Source organism: Neopelma chrysocephalum, unplaced genomic scaffold, assembly GCF_003984885.1.
Source record: "Neopelma chrysocephalum unplaced genomic scaffold, ASM398488v2 Primary Assembly neopelma1_90, whole genome shotgun sequence".
Lineage (NCBI taxonomy): Eukaryota > Metazoa > Chordata > Aves > Passeriformes > Pipridae > Neopelma > Neopelma chrysocephalum.
In genome coordinates, this window is record NW_020897752.1 from 344,388 (window position 1) to 367,044 (window position 22,657).

At 44.9% G+C, this 22,657-nt stretch overlaps 1 protein-coding gene across 1 annotated transcript in view; it reads left to right on the plus strand.

The window, feature by feature from the left end:
* The window catches only part of IFFO2 (intermediate filament family orphan 2), a 43,349-nt gene that overhangs the window by 13,979 nt on the left and 6,713 nt on the right, over positions 1 to 22,657 (plus strand). Inside the window, 7 exon segments of the mRNA XM_027693168.1 lie at positions 11,522 to 11,582; positions 12,163 to 12,258; positions 14,757 to 14,897; positions 16,538 to 16,680; positions 19,271 to 19,391; positions 21,799 to 21,888; positions 22,508 to 22,638. Coding sequence (XP_027548969.1) covers positions 11,522 to 11,582; positions 12,163 to 12,258; positions 14,757 to 14,897; positions 16,538 to 16,680; positions 19,271 to 19,391; positions 21,799 to 21,888; positions 22,508 to 22,638 — 783 coding nt within the window.

Sequence of the window (22,657 nt, forward strand, 5' to 3'; positions counted from 1 at the left end):
CTTAACACTACCTAATGCGGATTTTTCCTAAAGTCCTCATGTTATTAGTCTTGCATCTTAGCAAACTATTAAAACTGTATATCGAAGGCTGGAGTAAGATTGAGTTTTTTGTTAGTTTTATTTAATTTTAAAAAATTTATTTAATTTTTATATTCTGTTTTTTTTTCTTTTAAGCTTCAGCTTCTGGGCCAGGCACGCTGGCTCCTATCTCCTGCCGTTGAAATACATTTGATTAAACGAAGAGCATGAGGCAATTCTGAAGTTTCCCTAAACAATGGCTGGATTTTGCTGGGATTGCTCTGTGACTCAGTTATAATAATCCCTTTCCATTGTGCAGTTTCATTGCTGTGCTGGAGTTTTGTTGGGAACTCCCTTATAAACAAACCAACTTCCAATTTGCAGGAGATGCTTCTCCTCGCTCCGTTCTGTGCTGCCACAGCCTGTATTTATTCCAGTAATGATGTGGATGCTGGAGATGAGCTGTCCAAAGGAATCACATGGCTTTACTGGGACACTGGGATAATGACACTCTGTGTTCCCCAGCCCAGCCTCCCCTTTGTCTGCTCAGGGGCTCTGAAGCTTGTTTTGACCTTTCCAGTGCAGGAAAACAACAATCCTACAAGTTTCTCACGTTAGCACTTGGACCAAAAAAATTGGAGATGATGAATAGCCTGTGCAAGTGAAATGGGATTTAAAAGCACTGGATTGGCTTCTGCTTCCTGCCCTGCTGTTGCAAAAACAGAATACTTCAAGATATCCAACTTCTGCTTCTCATTTGTTCAGAGATGCTGAACATGTCTCTAATGAAATTTAACCCCCCTCCATTCCACAGGTGGGAAGGTAAACATAAAGCTGTTTCTCAAGCTGGTTTTTGGATTTTATGGGAAGCTTAAAAAAAATATTGACTTAAATCAGTCCTTTTCTTTAGGCTCACAGTCCTTCACCTTAAGTTTTATAGGTCAATGATCTTAGAGATCTTTTCCAGCCTTATTGATTCTATAGCATCTGTTGCTGCATTTTGGTAATATTTTCTTTAAAGACACTGGTCATTAGTGAGTTTATTCAGCTGAATTTCCCAGCAGTTTCATATATATGCCTGTGCCACAGTGTTAGGACAAAACACCTGAAAGCACAATGTACTAAATACCATAAAATTGCAGCTTTTCAATAGGCAGAGCTGCAAAAGAAATGTAAATAAATGTCTGTACATGCTGGGCTGTCATTGATGCAGGATGTTTGTAGTCCTTATGTTTGCTAGAGATTCCCTTACATGGGAATTCAGTATTTGATAATTAACTCGTAGCCAGCAGCACTCCCAGCAATATAATCCTGTGCTTTTCGGATTACCTGTTTCCAAATGAGGCAGAGTAATTACTTTATCTGCACTTGTGACAACACTTTTACAGGAATGGGATGTTCTTTGGGGCTGTTCCCTGAGCTGTGCCTCAGTTTTCTCCTGCAGGCCTGGAGGAGAGCTCTGTGTATCCCTTAGTGGTAAAGGAGATAAAGGGTTGACGTGTTAATGTGGAAAAATGAGTGTGGAGCTGCTGTTTTGTAGAAAGCAGTTTGGTCAGACAGCAAGGACTTGTCTGCGAGCTAAAAATGAGAGTGTGGCACAGAGACTGCTGGTCTGGGCTTTAGAAAAATGGGATTCCTTTCCAGTTTTACTAGTTCCTGGAGTTCTGGCGGAACTTCCCCCTGCTGCCATGATGGAGGTTGGAATGAGAAGGTTTTTAAGGTCCCTTCCAACCCAAATTGTTCTGTGATTCTCCGTTCCCTCTTTGTTTTCTAATTTTGCCAGTCCATGGGTCACTGGTCCAACATTCACCTGAGACCTCTCAGAGGTAAATGAGAACAGCAGCACAGGAAAAACCCTGGGAAATATGAGGCCATCCTCCAATATTGTGAAATCAGGATGTGTCCACTTTAAATTTCCTTTTCATTATTAATAGAAGTATGTGTAGAGAGAGAAAGGAAAAATAAGCGGATATATCTACAAAATGGGGGAAATGCCTTGGATTTAATTGATGCAAGAGGAGAAAAACTGGGAATTTGAGCATTTTCCCAGGAAGGCTGAAATAGTAGCCTCCAAGGCTACAGTAATATTTACAAAGATGACTTAATTCTGCACAGTTGAGCTAAAAAGAAGCCCAACATGCAGTGCTGTGATTCTGATCATGCCAAAAGTGTCATGATCTGTGTCAAACGGGTGTTTGGGTACAAATATTAGTCAGACCAAATCATATTTTTTGTGCCAGGCGTGGGCATATTCCTGCAGTCAGAGCTGACTTGTCAAGCAAAGTGTCTGTCTGCCATCTCCTTTCAGAATAAATGTCATTGCAGATATCCTGGAGACACTGGAAGGTCCCACTTCCCTGACTAATTGTAGGAACTGAGTATCCTGGGGGCACAGGGAGTAGTAGTGCCTGTCTTAATGACAAAGAACAGTTTGCTAGAAGTTGATATTTTAGCTAATTCAATTCTTTTGCAGCACACGTCTCTGATGTGTTCCTGATGGCTCCAAGGCTGTCTTAAAAAAACCTAGGGGCTGTCTCAGAAATTGGAAGTTTAAAGTTCATCATAACATTTCCCTTTTGCAGTGGAGAACCTTGCAGAGGTTGTTGGCTTTTGACAGGTTCTTCTTCTCTGTGTTGCATATTTTCCCCCTCCCTACTGACAGTTTTGCCTAGTTTTGAGTTATTGATATTTTTCTAATTGCAGACTGGTTTATCCATGTTTTTCCCTCCCGAAACAAACACTCAGGCCAACCCTGTAAACCTTCCTTTGCCCAAGCTGCTGTTTGTCACAAGGCTCTTTTGTGAGGGACGGTTCTGGGAATGCTGCAGTTCCTGGGAAGCTCTCTGGCAGTGGGAGGCAGGCAGTGCCTCTGCTCGTGTTACCAAACAAATCCCTCTCCCCTTCCCTGGGGGCTGCTCTGCCTCCCCCAGAACTGCATTTCAGCTGTCAGGAGCTGCAGTAGATCCCCACTGCAGTTATTTGTTCATGCTTAAGAGCTGTATATTTTGTCAAGGGTTGTAAACACTGTCAGGAGTGAAAAAATGAATTGAAGTTGCTGGTGCAGAGAGAAATAAACCCAGTTTTAGCTCTGCCTGCTGGGGAGGGGGAAAGGACATGGAAGGAATCTTTCCCTGGGAGGGAAGGGAGGCCCTGGCACAGGTTGCCCAGAGAATCTGGGGCTGCCCCTGGATCCTTGGAAGTGTCCAAGGCCAGGTTGGACGGGGCTTGGAGCAACCTGGGCTAGTGGAAGGTGTCCCTGCCCATGGCAGGGGGTGGAGCTGGATCATCTTTAAGGTCCCTTCCCGTCCAAACCAGTCTGGGATTCTATGAAATCTAATTCCCTGAAATCCAGCTTGGTCTGTTGTTTCTTGTGGTTTTGGTGCTGGGACATTTGAGGAGAAAGATACAGAAAGCAAAGTTTAGTTTACCTTCTGTATCCGTTATCATATCCTGAATTACATCCTAAGCCTTTCTCCACCAGCTCACAATTGATGGTATCTTATCAGCCAGAACAGTTTATGACTAACCCCAAATCATTTCTCTGCAGGAAAACTTTGTGTTCCTGTGATGGCACAATGGTGGGAGGTGTGGAGGACACTAGTGATAAAATGTTAATTTTAATTATACTCCCCTTCTAGAGTGTGGATACTTTATTTATAAAGATTGCACAGACAGAGGCTTTTTGTAGTTTTGTTCCTTTTGTTCCTTCTCAGCAGTTCTCATTTCCCTGTGCCTGAGATGACCAGGAGTAGCAGAAGAGCCAGGCACAAATGTACAGATGCCATGAGTTTCCATGAAACACTAAAAACAATTCCTGTAGCTGCCCAGGTTCTCTTCAGGAAGGTCCTCCTGGCTTCCATGGGTAGGAGTTGTGGCTTTGAACACTTCTGATGGGTTTGACCTGTTAAACAATATTTGAAGTCTTTTGTAGCTGCAGATGAGGCACATCAGTGATAGGCAGGTTTAGGTTCTGTTGTCTTTGGCCTGATCTTTCTCTCCAGGAGAATATGAACTGGGATTAGGAAAGCAAAGTTGTGAGCATCAGAGAGGAAGCTGTACAAAACTTTTCTTTCAGTGAAAGTAACTTTCCTACTGGCAGAAGATCTGGATTCTCCTGCAGAACGGCTTAGAAACCAGGCTGGTGATTAGATTTTCTTTCACTTGGCTGTGAGATTGAAAATAACTCAAGCTCATTATCAGCACTTTTCCTTTGCAAGGACAGGAGGTGTTGTTGGTGCTTTCTGTGTTATATAAAATACACTGAGAACACCCCAGAGCAGCTCTACCTGCTGTGTTAGACCTATTTTGAATGAGTATCTTGTGTCTTTGTGAATGGATTTCTGTGTTGGGGGCTGGGCACAAGCACAAAAAGAGAGATCCAAAGCTTATCCAAGAATCAAAGGACACCTCAGCCTTCAAACTGCCCTTTGAGGGCAGTGTGTTTGCAGGAATAAGTCACCCAGGAGTGGTGACTCTAGCTCTGTAGCTTCCAGTGTGTTTAATGTTGCTGTGAGTGTTGCACAATTCCCTGTGGATTCTCCTGCTGTATTAAAAGCCCCATAATTTTCTCTCTGAAGGAATGCAGGCTCGGCTGCTGCTTTTACTTGATGTTGTTGACTTCTGGTGTCATTAGGCTTCTGTTTAAACACCTCGTGTGGTCAGCAAGGAGACTCAAAGGAACCTGGAGATGATTTTTATTGTGGTTCTAGTAACAGGCTGGAGCATCTTTCTTGTTGGGTGTAATCAGGAGGCATAATTAGACAATGTTTTTCTGTAGAGTAAGTCCTTTTAGCAATTTTCTTCACAAGGAATTGCTGTTCAAAGGTCTCTTTGACTGCTTAAAGTAGAGCACCAGGCTAGAATAAGACTTGAATATTAACTTCTCCTTTATAATGGAACACCCAACAGTGCCAAAGGTGCCAGTTCTGCTCTGCAGTGATTTTGTATCTCATCTAGACCATTGCTGGAAGTTTGGGGATAAACCCCCGTTGCCCTGTTGTTTGGGAAATTTGATGGAATGACTTCTAGCAAAGAGGTTCTGTGGAGAGGATGTTGCAACAGGCAAAACCACCTCTTCACTCGAGTGCTGCACCCGCTGTGTCCCAGCCAGGCTCTAATGGAATCAGACCTTCCCATTAATTAATACCTTTTACATAGAGCCCATCAACTAACATTTAATTTGCTTCAATAAAAAGGCAGAATCAAAATGATCAGTGCTTGGGATAATCTGGAAGAATCCCTGTATTTTACAATGTCTTAAAAATGCTCATTTAAACAAGAGGTGGCATTTGTGAAGGAGCCAATTGGTTAATGCAACTTTATGTCTAATTTAGTGCAAAACTACGACTGTAAGGAAAATGATCTCTTAAGCAAGGATTCTAAAATCAGAGAGAATAGTGAATTGTTCATTTGTTTTGGGGTTTTTTTTGGTTGTTTTGTTTAACAAAAAACCAGGAGGCTGTGGACTCCCCATCCCTGGAAGTGTCTAAGGCCAGTTTGGATGGGGCTTGGAGCAACCTGGGCTAGTGGAAGGTGTCCCTGCCTCTGGCAGAGGGGTGGACATGATGGTCTTGAAGGTCCCTTCCAACCCAAACCATTCTGGAATTCTGTGAAAGTAAAGAAGGTTCTTTTTTAATGAAATCCATCTTGCGTGGTCCAGATCTCTCAGCTAATGGAAACAGGCAGGCAGCTGTTGGTATTTACAATCCTGAACTGCCTTCCAGTCTCAGGAATGGTTTAGGAGATGGCAGATGTGGACTCTCCTCTCAATTAACAAACACCAGTGCAAATGGTTAAATAGAGGCTAGTGCTGCAGCACAAGTCTGGTGTCATGAGGGTTTCTCTAAATCTGCCCAGAAAGTCTTGACCGTGATTCTTTCCCATCCCAAACTACCACAGTGTGTCTCTCCCCATGCCATGCCCTGTCCTGGCTGATTCTGGGATTAAGCTGTGGATCCTTTTTGTGTGGGAATCTGAGTCTTTACATCTGATGGGCCATGAAGTCAGTTCCAGTGAAATCAGTGGGTAATAACCAGAGTTATAAACTGTAATATTGATAGTTATTATCTGGGTGTTGGAAAGGGGATTAGTGGGCATGTTCCTACAGCCCCACAGGGGAGGTGTGAGTAAACTGTGTGTAACGACCGTGAGTAACACAGCGATTAAATCGTTGGGTGTTAAATCTCGTGCCAGTGCTGCCTTGGGGCTCCTGTAAACAACAGATGGGCGTCAGAAGGAGCCCAGAGTGGTGAAGAACAGGCAGGAGCACAAAGCCGGGTCTGTAACCCCTGACAGACCCTCCCGGGCAGCAGGGACGTGTCATTACTTGGCTCTGCCATTTGCCTCCATCCCTCAAGGTGTGATCCATCCCAGAACATCCGAGGTGCTTCGTGTCCAACGTGAGCAGGGCTGGGAGCAGCTCCTGCCACAGCTGGGTTGGTGGTGTCTCAGTGTGCAAGAGAAACCAACGATGCTGTTCCTGGAGCAGAGTGGGGGTTCTGTGGGTTTGTGGGTTTGGGTATCATGACTTGGTCATGTTTTTGTGAGCCTTTTATAGTTATTGCTCGAACTAACACTTTAGTTTCCTGTTGTGGACTTATACCTAACAGCTCTGGAGTGCTTTCCTTTCTGCTGCTGCTCCTCTCTCCATAAACTGGTGGGGAGACACTCCAATAAATGAGTGAAAAGCTTCAGTCAGCACCTGAGAAAGTGGCAGGGGAGATGCTTAGACCACTATAAAAATATCCTCTTGTTCCCTTTGGAAGTTTTCTCCTCTCCATGACTCTCCATAAAACCACCAGGAAGAAGGGACTTGTCTTCCTAAAGAGTTTTGCTTATGGAATACATATTTTGTCATTAAATATTACCTGATGAATATTTCATTCCTTGAGGGATATTTTAAATGAAAGAATAATGCAGTTGATACCATCAAGTAACTGCTCTGCTTGTGCCTTTCTGCCTTGAGCAAAATCATTCTTAAACCAGTGTTTATACCTGGTGTATTCTGTGAGCATGTTGTTTGTTGTTTAATCAAACCAGACATCTGAAAATCATTTAAAAGACAATTACTGAACATTTTTCGGCAAGGAAAACTCCTCTAAAACTTTCTGTTCCAAAGGGGTTTTACCAATCTGCTGCAGTGGGTGATGCCCTTCACTGGTCAGTGTTCCTGAACTGGAATGGATACTGGGAGAGGAGAAAGGAAAATGGAACACTGGAATGGAAAATGGTCGTGTTTGGTGTTCACGGAGTGGGAAAGTGTTTTGAAGCTTGTTGTGTCAACACAAACTGCTCAGTTTAATTTCATGGGCATTAAGGCTTGAACACTTAGAGAAGCTTTTAAGGGACTTATCCTGAGATGTCTCCATCTCTTTCTTGGGAGCTACAGAGGATGTTGGGATTGGTGAGCTGGTTGCTACTCTTCCCATTTCAGAGGAAGCACAAGTTTGTGGTGTGACTCAGCTTAAGGAGAGCACTGCTCTAAGCAGTGTTAATCCTGGCTGACTACTATTTTGTTTGCCCAATATCCTTCCCGTTAAAGGGAGCTGGCATCCTTTGTTCTGTGAGACAGGACTGCAGCAGGAGCTGGGTTCTGAAGGGATGACGGAATGCCACCGGAATGTGATGTGTCACATCTGGTAAAAAGGCTCCAAAAATTCGGACTAGCCCTTTATTTGGCGGTGGTTGGAGTTCAAACATCCTTAGGAGATGGTAAAGAAGGAATAAAAGCCTGGTTACATTTGAAATTCATAATGCTGAACTTTTTTTAAGAAGAAATAACTGAAAAGATAATAAGAAGCCCTGAAGTCTGGTAGGTTTGGATGGCAACGTTTGTGAGTTAGAAAAAACATTTTTGGATGCAGCTGGAAATCATTGCAATTGCTGCATCTGAGCCAAGAAATAAGTGTATTTGGGAGCAGCTGGAGGAGCTGGGAGTTAATATCCCGCTGCAAGCATGGGAAGACTGCTGGTTTTCCAGCCATTTCCCTCTTGGGTATTACAGTCCTCATCAGACAACCACAGAGCCATGGAATATCCTGAGCTGGAAGGGACCCACAAGGATCATCCAGCCCAACTCCTGGCCCTGCACAGACACCCCAACAATCCCTCCATGTCCCTGAGAGTGTTGTCCAAACCCTCCTGGAGCTCTGGCAGCCTTGGGGCTGTGCCCACTGCCCTGGGGAGCCTGGGCAGTGCCAACCACCCTCTGGGGGAAGAACCTTTCCCTGAGATCCAACCTGACCCTTCCTGGCACAGCTCCAGTCATTCCCTGGGTCCTGCCACAGAGAGCAGGGATCAGTCCCTGATCATGCTCCTTTTTCCTGGCCTTATGCAACTCTGGAGTTACCTGGCTGCTGCAGAGGTGATTATTCAGGTGGTGCTTCCCTATTCCTTGGGATGGAGGAAGGGAGCACCAGGAGCTGCCAGTCCCTTTCCTGGACATTTTCGGCTGCCCCATGTGTTTGCCAAGGAGCTGAGGGCATCCACAGCCTGCTGGGATTAAGACTTGTGGAATAGTGTCTTCTGCTTTTAGATGGTCACTGAAGAGTGTTGACTAATGTAAATGACTGGGAGAATAATTTAGTGTGTTGAATAATAAAGACATCAGAGCCATAATTAACATCCTCTCAGTGGATGCCGACTCCATACTGCTGGATTTTTGGAATGTGCAGCAGCACAGCTGCCAAGGTCCCTTTAAAGTCTGGTGCGTTCCAGCAAATACAGGATGATCACAGGAATGAGCAATCTTCCTATTGTCTCACTTCCTTGGAAGTTTAAATGGAGAATTAATCCTCTGCTCCATTGTCATCCTCTGCCTTCCTGCCCAGTCTCCTTCCTCTCCTCCCTACAAATAGTCTCCCGAGGTTTAAGTCTGAGGAGAAAGTAAGATTGGCATTTTTAGCTGTTAAATGAGGTTAATCAGCTTGGTGGTGGGTGGAAGAAATATGCTCTAGGGTTAAGAATATGATATTAATGGTTAGCAGGACCCCTTTTATCAATCCAGTGAAAATTTCCTTCTCTTAGGCAGGAACTTTCTGGTTAAAAATTATCTGATTGTTTTATTGTCCCTATAATCAGAGAAGCACAGGACTTGTGGGAGGGTGTATAGAAGGTGCCATCCTTTCCCTCTTCTCTTGAAGATGCTGTTTTGAGTTTGACAGAGGGGGATTAGGGCTGTAAATCCCTGCTCTGCAAAATGCACTTTAACTGGCACAAAGCAAGGCAATGGAACTCCTGGAATTTCTGCAGGATGGGGAAGGTTAGTCTGAGCAGACTTGGAGCTGTGTAATCTTGGCAGCTGCCTGGAGTGGCTGAACTGGGGAGGAATGCTAATCCTTTTTCCTGACTTTTGGCATAGTCAGGAAAAATATGCAGATGATGTTTTCCAAAAATACATCCCCCTGCAGAATGACCAGGGTGAGGATGCAGTAATACAGCAGGATAACCTGGATGCAGCCAGGCTCCCTCATTCCAACAGTTCAAACCTTGAGAAGCAGCATATCCATTTTTGCAGTGTCTGCTTGACTCCCATCCATAACTGGCAGCAGGAACAGGGAATGATTCTCCTGTAACAGAAGGAGACCTTAGAATCTTATAGATTGACAGTATAATTGCCTGCTTTAATTAATTTCACCTTCTTGCCTTCGATATTAAAATCTGAAAAGCAAAGTTACTATTTTTATAGGAATATACATGTAATTAGTAGTCAAAAAAACAAACAGGGTATGGAGATCCGAGCTCAAACATTTGATGACAAATGCAAATTTCAGCATAAATATTTTACTCTGCTTGGCAGTGAATCAGTGCTGGTAAAAAGATGCACAACAAATCTTCCTGCATAAATCCAACTTACACATGTTGTTGTGTGGGATATTCCTGCCCCACAATGGCAGAGAAGAGTGGATGGAGATGGAGTGTCAGCTTGAAGCTTCAGGGAGGTGTGACCTGTTCAGGTGCCTGTGGCTCCTGGAGACAAACTGCAACAGCACCAGCCTGCCCACATCCTTTCCTGCCCAAAACTTCCACCCTGGCTTCCATTCCAGGTGGGATTAAAACCTTGGAGGCAGAGCTGTACCCAGTAGCACAGGGACGGTGTGTGCATCAAATCAGCCTCCACGGGGAATCCTGCAATCCAGCCACTGCCAGGCTGCTGTGGAAAACAGGATGAATCCATGCGTTTTGGCACATTTAACCCTGTATTTTCCAGAATGGTTTGATTTAATGGATTTCTGGCCTCCCAGTTTGCCATTTTCAGTTAAACTCTAAAAAGTGTTGAAGTGGCAACCAAAATTATTGTGGTGGCACTTGGAGAGTCTGTTCACAGGGTTGTTTTTAATCATGTGATTCAAAGTTTCTTTTCCAGGTGTGTAATTCCTGTTGTTATAATAGACCAGGCAAGTCTTGTGTGTCACTACTGCCCATTCAAAAAGAGGACAAACATTTTGCTTTCTCTCTCCCTCCCAAACTCAGCCACATCCACGTGTATGAATATGTATTGTCACGTTTACAAGACTCTCAGCTTTTGAATTTGTGTTGTCAAATACTGGTTTTTGCTCTTTAGAGGGTTTCAGTGCTTAAAAAGGAACTGTTCTTTTATTTTTAACACTTAATCCAATTATTGTAGAATCTTAGAATGGTTTGGGTTGGAAGAGACCTTAAAATCATCTCATTCCACCCCCCTGCCGTGGGCAGGGACACCTTCCACAGACTAAGTTGCTCAGAGCCCCAGTAGCGAACTCAAACATGATGATGTTTGTAGTGTGAGGTTTAATTAAACAGTTTATAGCTCTGATTGCCTTCCTTCCATTGTGTGTGTCCCCTGCCCTCAGGGAACTTGTCTGAGTGTTCTCCTTGCAATGCAGTGCTGGGAAGTGACTGGAGCAGGGAGATTATTGAGGATCTTGATACAGAAGGCAAATGAATGTGTGAATGGATGGGACAAACTGGTAAATAGTAAGATTACTAATTCACATAACTTCCCTTGAACTGATTCTTTGTGCACTGAAAATTTCCTGCCTTATTTGCAACTAAAACTGAAACTAAAAGAGGGAAAATTTAGGTTACAGATGAGGAAGAAATCCTTCCCTGTGAGAGTGGTGAGGCCCTGGCACAGGTTGCCCAGAGAAGCTGTGGCTGCCCCATCCCTGGAAGTGTCCAAGGCCAGGTTGGATGGGGCTTGGAGCAACCTGGGATAGTGGAAGGTGTCCCTGCCCTGGCAGGGGGTGGGATGGGATGAGCTTTGAGGTTCCTTTCAACACAAACCATTCCATGATTCCACATTGTGTAGGAGATCAGGAGGAATGCTGATCCCAGTGGAAGTGGAATTAGCTTTTATTCTCTCACAGACTCAGTGTTCCTTGTTTGAGGGGGAACAAGTGGGGGAGACCATCTGCTCTACATTTCAAAGAACTGTCATCGTCCTACAGCTCTCAGACTTGTGATTTTGAGGGGGAAAATACTTTCCTGTATCATTAACACTTTGCCTGCAAATCTTGTCTTTCAGGTGGGAAGAGGAACTGACAAGAAGGATGAGTCTGGAATCTATGGTGGAAACCTTGCGAGAGGTAAGGTTTGAACAGTTTGTACTGAAAAGTTTTTCTGCACGTTTTATCATGCTGGTCATCATTTAAGTTTGTGTTTTAACTAAAAATCTGACTTCTGGCCAGAGTAGCTGAGTGTGCTGCTCTAGATGACAGTGATAAAGTTGGGAAGCTGGAGCAGGAAGGTGCTGAAGTTGGTGACAAAGTGGATGGAGGGGGTGGTGATGTGCCTTATCAGCCTGCTCAGGTTAGGTGAGGAGCTTTCACCTTAAGTTTTTGCTGCAGCCAGGTCTTCCTTATTCCCTTTTCCCAATTACCACCCACTTCTTGCTTTTCTAAATTGATACCTGCCTTTTTTAAAAAATGCTTGGGTATAATTATGTCATTAGTGTAGGCTGTTTCATGGCTCATCCCCCTCTTTTTTTGCTCCTGATTATAGTGTTGGACCTCTAATCCAGGTGTATTGGGTTTGGGTTATTCCAGCTGGTCCATCAAGTCTAATTTTCTATGAAGAATTTTCAGGGGAGCTGAGTTTTTCTTAGTGTTGCATTTTGGACACAGTAAGTTGAGTTGGGCTCTCACCTCTCTGTGCTTTCTCTTGCAGGAGGCACAGGAAGCAGAAGCTCTCCAGGAGGAGTTGAATGAGAAGATTGAGAGACTGAAAGCAGAACTTGTGGTCTTTAAGGGTCTGATGAGTGATGTAAGTACTGAGTGGCCCCTCCCACTGCCTTTGTGAGTGTGTGTGTCATGCCAATGGCTTCATTCATGGAAAGGTGATTAGTGAGTGCTGCTGTGTAATTAGTGTGATGCTGCCTCTGATCTAATGCATCAGACAGATCTCCCTCCCCTGCTTCCTGTCTGGTCTGTGTAGAGATGCATTAACTTGCTGCTTAGCCCATAACCCAGACTCTTCCCTCCCTTCCCGTTTTCCACAGTGCCAGCATTCAGAGCTGCAGCCCTGGAAAAAAGTGTTGGAGAACTCCCAGCTCAGGACAAAGGGGTCAACACTGTGCAGCTCCATGTGCTGCTGACATGGGGGTTTGGGTCTGAGTTATCCAAGAAAATCCTGTTCCTAAAGGAATACACTGTATGGAATCATGGTTTGGGTTGGAAGGACCTTAAAGCTCATCCCATCCCACCCCTGCCATGGGCTGGGACACCTCCCACCAGCCCAGGCTGCTCCAAGCCCCATCCAACCTGGCCTTGGACACTCCCAGGGATGGGGCAGCCACAGCTTCTCTGGGCAACCTGTGCCAGGGCCTCCCCACCCTCCCAGGGAGGAATGTGGGTTTAATCTCCTTTAATGAAAGCTCTGAAGAGAAGATTCCAATATCCCTGGATCAGGTACTGGCTTTGTGCTGCTTCAACCTAATGGTTTAAGAAAAAGAAAAAAGACTGGTTTTCAGAGGAATTTCCTCATGTCTCCTTAGATATTGACCTCCCTTCAAAGCCAGAGGGTCTTTTAGGCTGTGATTGAATAATTTTCTGACATTTAGGCCTAGTGAAAGCATGTACTCATGCAGATATCTAGAGAGATAAACAGGTGAACATTAAGGTGCCTTTCTCTGGAAATCTACAGTAGTGCTGGTGCCAATTGTCTAACGAATAAATCCTGTTATGCTTATTTATTCTGTAATATTGCATCCAACTGCCTTCTCCTGCCTTTATTTAAACCTGCAGAACCTGCTCCCGGTGTCAAATACATTCTCCCTGGGCCACTGGATGTGTTTATGTGAAATCCAGCAATTAGCTGGCTCTTCTTTTGGTGTTTAATCGAGGATGGCTGTGCTTGGCTGGAGGGTGTAAAAGGGAGAAATTGGTTGGGGCTCCATCCCTGGGAGGACTTTTTGCACCAAGGAACAAACGTTGCTCCGTGTGTACAAAAAGGGTGGTGGTGAAGGCAAACATCCTCCTCAGCTTGAGAGAAAGTGTCCTTTGGGCTTTGCAAACTCTTAAGGGAGAAAAAAAGCCCAGGGAAAGCACTGTGAATGCTTGCTTTGAATCTCACTGGGTAAATATTTAGAGCAGAGAAATGCAAAACGTTGGCACGTGGCTCTTGCTTTCCTATGGATAAATCACTGGTACCTGTTCAGTGGATAAGACTGTTTTGAGTGTGTCAGTGTGTAGAGATTTCTGTTCCTCAGTGTGTTCTGGAAAACAAAAGGTGGTTGACAGGGGCTGGAGAAGACTGAGTAATAATTTAATTTAAAAAGGAGGAAAAAACCGAACCAAACCAACAAAACCCCCAAAGCTTTCCCCTTAGAAAGGGGATTTGGTATTTAAAGAGTTTTTCCTGCTTTTCTGGTCCAAGTGGAAGCTTTGCCTGGCCATTGAAGTGGGACTTTCTAACAGAGTAAATCTCAACTAGGCGGGAAAATTTGCTTTGTGGGGTTTTTGAATGTTTCTTCCTAAGGAGCCAGATGTACTGTCTGAGTGGGAGTATCTCTTATAAATTGTGTTTGTAACTACCCAGAGTGAAGCAGGGCAATAATAAACTTTTGCCAGGCTGGAGGGCAGGTTAATGCCAGAGAGGAAGGAGTGTTTTCTGTCACAGGCTCTCTTGGATCTCTTCAGATCCAGCCTTGATTTGATGACTACATGGTATGTGTAAAGTTGCTTCACCCTGTATCTGATTTAAGAGCACCTTCTCTGTGCAGAACAGTTTTTCTGTTTGAAAGAGGGGAAGCTTTGCATCCTCACCAGGCTTTAGATTTCATTCTCTTCTGCACGTGCTACACAGGGGTTTTCTCCATTTTTAAAGTGTTATTTATAGAATCACAGAATGGTTTGGGTTGGAGGGACCTGCAAGACCATCATGTCCACCCCCTGCCATGGGCAGGGACACCTCCCACCAGCCCAGGTTGCTCCAAGCCTCATCCAACCTGGCCTTGGACACTTCCAGGGATGGGGCAACCACAGCTTCTCTGGGCAACCTGTTCCATTGTTCCAACCTGTTATTGACCCATAAAAGTTCCCTGTTGCCTCATTAGCAGTTTTTTGGGGTGGGTATAGGGTTTTTTTGTGGCAAATCCCTGTGAGGAGTTAGCATCAGGCATGAATGTTGGTTGTCAGCTGTCAGTCCATGAGGTTGTTCGTGTTACGAGCGGTATGGCCTGGGGTTAGAGAGATACTGAGGGGTATCTCTTCTTTCCTGAACTGTATAATAATAGAGGATAATCACTGCTGTCCTTCCTGCAGCCCATGACAGACCTGGACACAAAGATCCAAGAAAAGGCCATGAAGGTGGACATGGACATCTGCCGCCGAATCGATATCACGGCCAAGCTGTGCGATGTCGCACAGCAGCGCAACTCGGAAGACGTTTCCAAGATATTCCAGGTGATTAGGCCATGAATTTTCCACAGGGTAGGGCAAGAGGGAGCCAGTGTTGAGGAGTGTGGTCCAGGTCATTTGCCTTTCTTGAAATTTTTCTCTACAGACATATTTTCCTCTCTGGGTCTGGCAGTGTAGCTCTCCTGCTGTAGCACTAAGAGCACAAAATGGAGAGAGTATAAAGAAGTCTCAGGATGACCTTTAAGACATAAGTCTGATGTTAGTCTGCAATGAATGCAGGGCAAGAAAAAAAAGCAGCCTTACAGGGTCTAGGCTTGTATAAATTACTCCCTCACATTTGTCCCCTTCACAAGTGAGAGATTTGAAGCTTGTAGAACTGTCATCTGAATGTTCTTATTTCTGGCTCGAGCTCCGTGGCCAGAAATAACATTTCTCTGGCTGCTCTGTGAGACAGAAGCTCCAGTTGCTTTCCTTGAGCTACTGGGGCTCCTTGGTGCTGGAAGGAAAGTAATTTAATTTGCTCCAAAAGCTGTGACAGCTCTGCCTGGAGCAAACTCCCAGTGCAGTTGGTTTTCTGTCCCAACTGCAATTTCAGTTGTGATTAATCCACCTTCCTTCTACTTCCATCTCAAAGTGTCTTGTTCAGTCTTTCAATAAATCTGATGCTTTTCTCTGTATAGGGATGCCAGAATGTGCCAAATGCTGTCCAAACCCACTGTAAAAGGTCTTTGTGGTCTCTACTAATGAAGCTGCCTGAACGTTTGATGGGTTTTTTCCTTATGTACTCCAAAAGACTCAAATCTTATAGAAGACAAGTTTTTTTATGGCATGTTGAGCCACTGCATTGGTGGTTCCTTCTTGTCTCTGGAGTTGCTGAGTCTTTCTGCTCCAAGGTACCTGCAGGACACACTTTTGGTCAGCCGTGCAGGGGTTAAAATGATCAGGAGAACAATACCCTGGAGAACAAGGCCAATAAGGGATGGTTTAAATGCCCATTAGAGGAAAAACTGCAGTAGGTTGGGAGTGGAGTGTGTGTTTGTGACTCTGTGGCAGAGCTGTGAATGTCGTCTGTGTTCACAGCCTCAGATCCTCTGCACCCCTTGCAGGGGTATCCCTTGAGTTCTCTGAACCTCATTTCTCTGGGGCTGTCCAAGCGTTTTCCTGACTGATTCAACCCTTCTTCTGTCAGCCTGAAGATTCTCAGCCTGCTTCTGCTGATGGGGTGGGGATGACCCTGAACTAAAGGCTCTCTAGGAAGGTTTCCTGTCTGTCCCTTCCTGGTGGTTCAATGCTGGAGGCAACAGCCTGTGGTGGTGGCAGGAGAGGGAGAGTTCTGTCACTGCTCTCTGCCTGGGCACTGCTGCCAGCTTTTGCTCGTTCCTGTATCATTCCAACCTCTGCATGTCTTCTGGTAGATCCCAGATGAGCAGATGAACATCTGTAGAGCCCTGGCAGCCTGCAGCTTGCTTTGCTCTGTTCTGAACTGCTTCCCTGTGCTCTGTGTTCACCTCTCATGGCAGACGCAATTCCTGTCGTGGATCCAAGCGATCGATCCCTGAACTGCCTGGGAACTGATGGACAGTTATATCCACTCAATCCTAACGCCTCTCCTTTACTTCCACGCCTGTATTTCCCACACCCTCCTCAACTGAACCTTGTAGTCACTGCTCCTCTCTCCAACTCAGGTGGCTTCCAAGAAGAAGGAGCGCAAGCTCCCGTCGGACGACGACCTGTCGGAGCAGGACGGGGACAACGGCCGGTTCTCTGATGATGAGGTCAGCTGCTCCCTCAACATCACAGATGAAATGAAGAGGATGTTTAACCAGCTGTGAGTACCCTGGGAAAAACTCCTTCTCAAATGCAGGCTTGGCCCCAGAACACCTGAGCTGCCACCATGGCACAGGCCTGGAGCTTTTCTGGAAGTTCAAATAAAATTAACTGATTTTTGTTCCTCCCTTAAATAGGGGGAACTGCAGAGAATATAAAAAAAAAAAAGGCAACTAGTTTTGCTACTACATCTTGCTATAAGGGCAGCAAAAGAAGAAGCATGAAACAAAAAAAGAGTAAAACCCAGAAGTTTATTCTGTATGTTTGGCTGAATATTTGATTTCTAAAGGTTTGGAAAGGAACTTGCTGCTATTTGGAAGTTCAGTTTGAACTGAAAGCTCAATTTGAAATGGATACAAACTTCTCCAGTATTTTGGATGATTTTTCAGTTGAGCTGTAGGCAACTAGGAGTGGTGGATCTGTCTGGAAGATCAGTTCTAGCAGTGGACAACACTTCATAGATTTCAGGAACGTGGATGGTGTCAGCTGTGCTGCAAAGTCTGTTGCTCTAAACTGGAAGAATTGGAGTTTCTTTTGTTTAAAGCTTGGCCCCAAACTGCAGTGTTTGGAAGCTTTTAGCAGCCAAGAAGGGATTCTCTGTATATTGGTGCTGCACGGAGCAGTTCAGGAAGGTGGTTGTTGATGTGCCTTGTGTTCTCCTCTCCCATTCCGGGTAGGATGGAGGTGGCCACAGCCTTGTGAGACTTCTGGGGGTCTCTGCTGTTTTCTCGTGGCAGAGAAAAGCCCCAGGAGGCACCATAGGTCTGATTTCCCCGGCGTTTGAATGTGGGTCTCTTCTGCCAACTTCTGCAGTGAGTGCAGAGAACTCCCAGTGCTTTCCCACACAATGTAGGACAGTATTTCATGTGTAGGAGTGCACAAGGAATGGTCCAAGAAGCATCAGCTCCTCTTCTGTTGTCAGACATTGCCAAGAGTTCTGTTTTCAGAGGGAGTGTCTCCTCTTTTCTGCCCCAATTCATTATGTAGGAGGGCACGTTTTTTGCAAAAGTTGTAGATAATTTCCCTTGTTAGGACTCACTTTACATGTCTTTAGTCCCTCAGTAATAGTCAGTGTAATAAATACAGATTTTTAACTTCTCCACTGCTAAATTCGGTGTGAGAGCAGGTAGTGAGTGGACTTTTTAGAAAAGCAAGAAGCTAAAATGTACCCGAGTTGTTCATGCATTTAGTTTTTAATTTTGTTGCTAACCCTGTCGTGTGATACCACGTCGTGCTGCTTACGGAATTCTTATCTCCTGATCCTATATGGCACAAAGTACTACAGGAATCTTGTGGATATATTTAACTTGGGCTGGTTGTTAAGGATGTACGTTGCTGAGGAGTCTGGACTTGGGGTCTTTGTGAAGTAGAAAATAATAGTTTAGAAATAAATGAAGAGTTTATATCAGAAACAGAAACGATGCAACTTGCATTTTCTGTGTAATGAACTTAATCGGTGTCTGGTAGTAAAAAAGTCAAACTGCAGTGGGTTTTGAGCAGTGTGTGTGTCTGAAGTCAGCCTGGGAGCCTCTGTGCTCTCTGACCAGGACAGATCTGGCAAAAAGAAACTCATTTGAGGAAGTTGAGTGCAGAAGGCACAATCCTGAATGTCCGAGTTTGCTGGGGTTTTTTAAATGATTTTTTTCCTGTCATGCTGACTGTAGACAAATGTTTGCCTGTCTCTTGCCAAGCTCTGCAGCCTCCTAAGGACAGTATGGGCTCTCCTGCCTGCCTGAGATGTTATCTGTGTGGAAGGAAGTGAGCTAAAGTACTAAAAATGCATCAATCTGAGATCAGCAGGCTGGGTCAGGGAGCAGTTTCAGCTTTTTGTCGGGACTCCTGAGCCAGGACGAGAAGCAGCTACTGGTGTTGTGCTTTGCTGCTGTTCCAGCCCCTCTGAAACTTTCCTTTATTGCACAACTTAAGGGTTTTGAGCAAATAGCAGTGTGAAAGGTCACTTTTGCCACTGCTCTCAGTCTGAAGTGGCTGTAGTTGTATCTTCATTGTTCAAGTGAACAAGGAGTGTTTATGCTCACCTGCACATCACTTTAAGGTTCATTTTTTTCATAGTTGTTACTTTTGAAAATGATGTTTTACTTTTGAAAATGATGTTTTGCCCTTGAAAGTGATGTTTTGCTTTGGAAAAACACATTTTTAAGTGCTGCAGGGAAAACGTTGGCTGAACTCCCTCGTGAAATCACAGAGTCTTCTGGTGCCTGGTCCTTGTAAAATTCCTCGTGCTGTGTTTGGGCTCGTTTTCCCATGGATAAAAAGAATAGTTTCAAGCATTTTTGTGGTTTTGCAAACAGGGGAAACTACTGTGTAGCTCCATCTGGAGGTCAGAGCCAGGGCTGTGTGCTCGGAGCAGCAGTGCCAAAAAGGATCTTTTATTCTGCTTTGGGTGGCAAAGAGCCCAGGAAAGAGGGACTTGGACAGTGGCAAAGCCTGTTTGTAAAAGCTGTGAGGATTTTCAGCTGCTGCATTGTCCCCTTCATTCAGCTCTCATAGCCCATTTTTCTAGACAATTAATTAAAGGACTGAGGGAGTGGGGCTGGAGTGCTTTCATTAATGCTGGTTCTGTTCTCCGACAGACGGGAGACGTTTGATTTTGATGACGACTGTGATAGTTTAACATGGGAGGAGAATGAGGAAACACTGCTGCTCTGGGAGGACTTCACCAACTGCAATCCTTCAATCGACCTCCAAGGAGAGGTGGGTTCCTGTTATTTTTTCCAAATATTCTCTGCAGAAACTATCCCTCAGCTGCTGCTTCAGCCATTTGAGCCTGTGGATATTTCACTGGTGACCTGTTTGCCACACAAACTTGCTTTGTTTTAAAATCCTCTCAGTGCTTTCTTTCCATGGTTGATTTTTCAGTCTGTGCAATCAGTTTATTTGCCAAACTTCATTTCTTTGGCCCCTTCAAACTGAGTATGTGAAGGTATTGTCGAAGTGAATGCCAAAAGATCCAAGTGTGTGGCTGTTCCAGGAGATCAGGGAATCTGTCACCCTGAGCAATCCGTTCTCTAGAGGTCAGTACTGACAGAGAGTAGGTTTAGATGGGATACTGGGAGGGAATTCCTCCCTGTGAGGGTGGGGAGGCCCTGGCACAGGTTGCCCAGAGAAGCTGTGGCTGCCCCATCCCTGGAAGTGTCCAAGGCCAGGTTGGACGGGGCTTGGAGTAACCTGGGCTGGTGGAAGGTGTCCCTGCCTGTGGCAGGGGGTGGGACTGGATGAGCTTTAAGGTCCCATCCAATACAAATCAGTCTGGGATTCAATGATCTTCCACACAGCATCTCACTTTGTACATTATCATTCACTCTTTAATTGTCAAAATAATGTGTAACAGGGGATGGGATTGCACAGTGGCCTTGTGGGGAGCAAAACAACCTGGGTGTGGTCTGAGGAAGATGTTAAAGGATGTATTTCCCACCCCAAACAAAGGAGCTGTGGTTCCAGGACTGCATAAAGCCCCACGGGTCTTCTGAGCCTGTGAGTCTCCTGCTTCCCTCTTCCCAATCAATAGGAATCTGCTGGATAATGAACAGCTTGCTTTTAATCCTTAAGATCCCACAGAAAGCCAGCTAATGGCTGTATGTGCTGCCTCCTTCAGCGACTCCTGAGCCTTTTTAAACAAGCCTAAAGAGGGATGGAAATGGCCAGGGAAGGCTGGAATGGGAAGCTGGTATTTCATTACTGGGTAACACAGCGGTGGGAGGTGAGAAATAATCCTGCAGCCTTCCATCAGCACTGGAGTGTGGAGATGCTGAGGCAGCAGTCTCAGGAATATTGTCTCGTGGTGCCTGCCGGGGTGTGTTAATGTTACATCTCCCGTTTGTGACCAGCTGCACACTCGGAGACTGCAGAGATTAGGGGAAGTGCTGGGGCTGCAGAAAGCAGGGAGAGTGGCAGAGTGATAATGTGGAGCCTGTGCTGGAATTAGTGACAGGCTGATTTGCATAGAGCCCTGTGCGTGTCAGAGCCATCACAGGGATGGGGCCGAGCCCAGGCCTTACGTGCGGAAACTCTAAAGATTTTAAGAAGCTTAAATCCTTCTAAATGAAAATTATACAAGGAAAGGGTAGATTTGGCTTGTAGATGGAAATTCAGAATAAAGACTGCTCCGGCTGTGCCTGGTCTTTAACATGTGCTTTACATGCCTGAATCTTCCTTCCGTGGGCTTTATTCCTTTCAAGTTCTTACATGCTGCCCTCACCACCTTCTTTTATGACCTTCCTCCTTAAAGCTCTTCTGAATATAAAAGGATCAGTGCAATGATTCTTGTAACTCCAGGCTGGATAGCCTGGTGTTGGTACCAGGAACGATCCCAATAAATCTGTCACAAATGTGGCCAGAGGATGGAAACATAATTAACACCCATCAGTGCAGCTGCATTAAATTGGTGATAATTTTTTTGTGGAATACAGAAGCAGGTAATAACCTGAAAGAGAGAAAAATGACATTAATTGTTCTCTTTGTGACAGCACAAATCAGCTCTGTGTGTTTTGTAGTACAGACTGTACTGTCAGTGCAGAGCAGTGATGATCCAGGAGCAGGAGGTTTCCTTTGGGACAGCATTTGGTCCTGGGTGTAGTATTTACCCAGGAGTGAACTGGCTTTATCCAGCAGTGCAGGGAGGGATTTCAATGGGAAGCAGTGTGTGCTGAGCATACCTGTGAGGTGCTGGAGAGTAATAATATGTCATTGGAAAATGAGAATTCCAGTGCAAAGCTGTAAGTAGCAATGTGGTCAATGCAAGGAAAAATTTAGTTTCGTGGCTGGAGAGCAGCTACAGTCTGTCCAAGTGTGATCAGACTGTGAAAAGATCAGGAAAATCCTTGGGTTTGGTGTGTTGGAATGCACTAGGTATATGGGTTTAATTGCTGGAGCCTTGATCAGACTTTGTGTGTCCAAAGCCATGGTTGTGGCACAAAAATGTGTTTCCTGGTATTCTAGTTTGAAGAAGCAGAATATTCCTTTTCTGTGCGAAAATGTCTTTAAAAAATCTTTGCATGAAAGAGCATGACCTGCATTTCTAGGTGAGGTTAAATAAAATCTTCAGTCCTAAATTCTTTGTTGTTCCTTGCTGATTCTTTGTGTCCTCCTTTCCCCCCTGCAGGAAGAAAACCTGGGAAACCTGATCCACGAAACAGAGTCTTTCTTTAAAACAAGAGACAAGGAATACCAAGAAACAATAGGGCAGATAGAGGTAAGGAAGGGGATCATGACAATAGAAATTGTTCCTAATGGATGCAAACATGCCCGGTGTTCTGGTCTGGTGTATCCCAGAGGGAAAGAGGAATGTCTATATATCTAAGAATGCAAAGGCATTTCCCTCTGACATCCCCTGGGGATTTTCTTTATACCATTATTGCTCCATACTTTAGCACTGAGCATAAATCTGAGGCTGGTAGAGACAGAACTTTCAGAACAAAGGGAATAAAACACACTGTTATTCTTTTTCCCCTCTTTGTCTTGTATATCCACCCTCAACCTGGAAAATGCTTCACAGGTTGCAAGCTGTAGCTTCTCAAAATCCTTGCCCTGCCTACAATATGCTTTCATTAATTACTGCATGTTGACAAACAAGATGCCAAGCAGCAGAAAAAAACTGTAGGGCTGTTTAAAAAACAGTGTGGAGCCCTGATTGCACTTCACGAGCTGAGGAATGCATTGGCAATAAGGAACAGTGAGGTTAAATGTGTATTATGGGTTTGTTTTGGCCTGGCTCTGGGAGCTGTAGCATCCCCACCAGTACGGAAAATGGACTGAAACTGGGAAGAGCTGCCACTCAACTTTAGGCTGATTATTTTCCCTTCCTTTTGCAGCTGGAATTAGCCACAGCCAAGAGTGACATGAATCGCCACCTTCATGAATATATGGAAATGTGCAGCATGAAAAGAGGCCTGGATGTCCAAATGGAAACCTGTCGGAGGCTCATCAAAGGCTCAGCTGACAGGTAACAAGGCATTACCCCT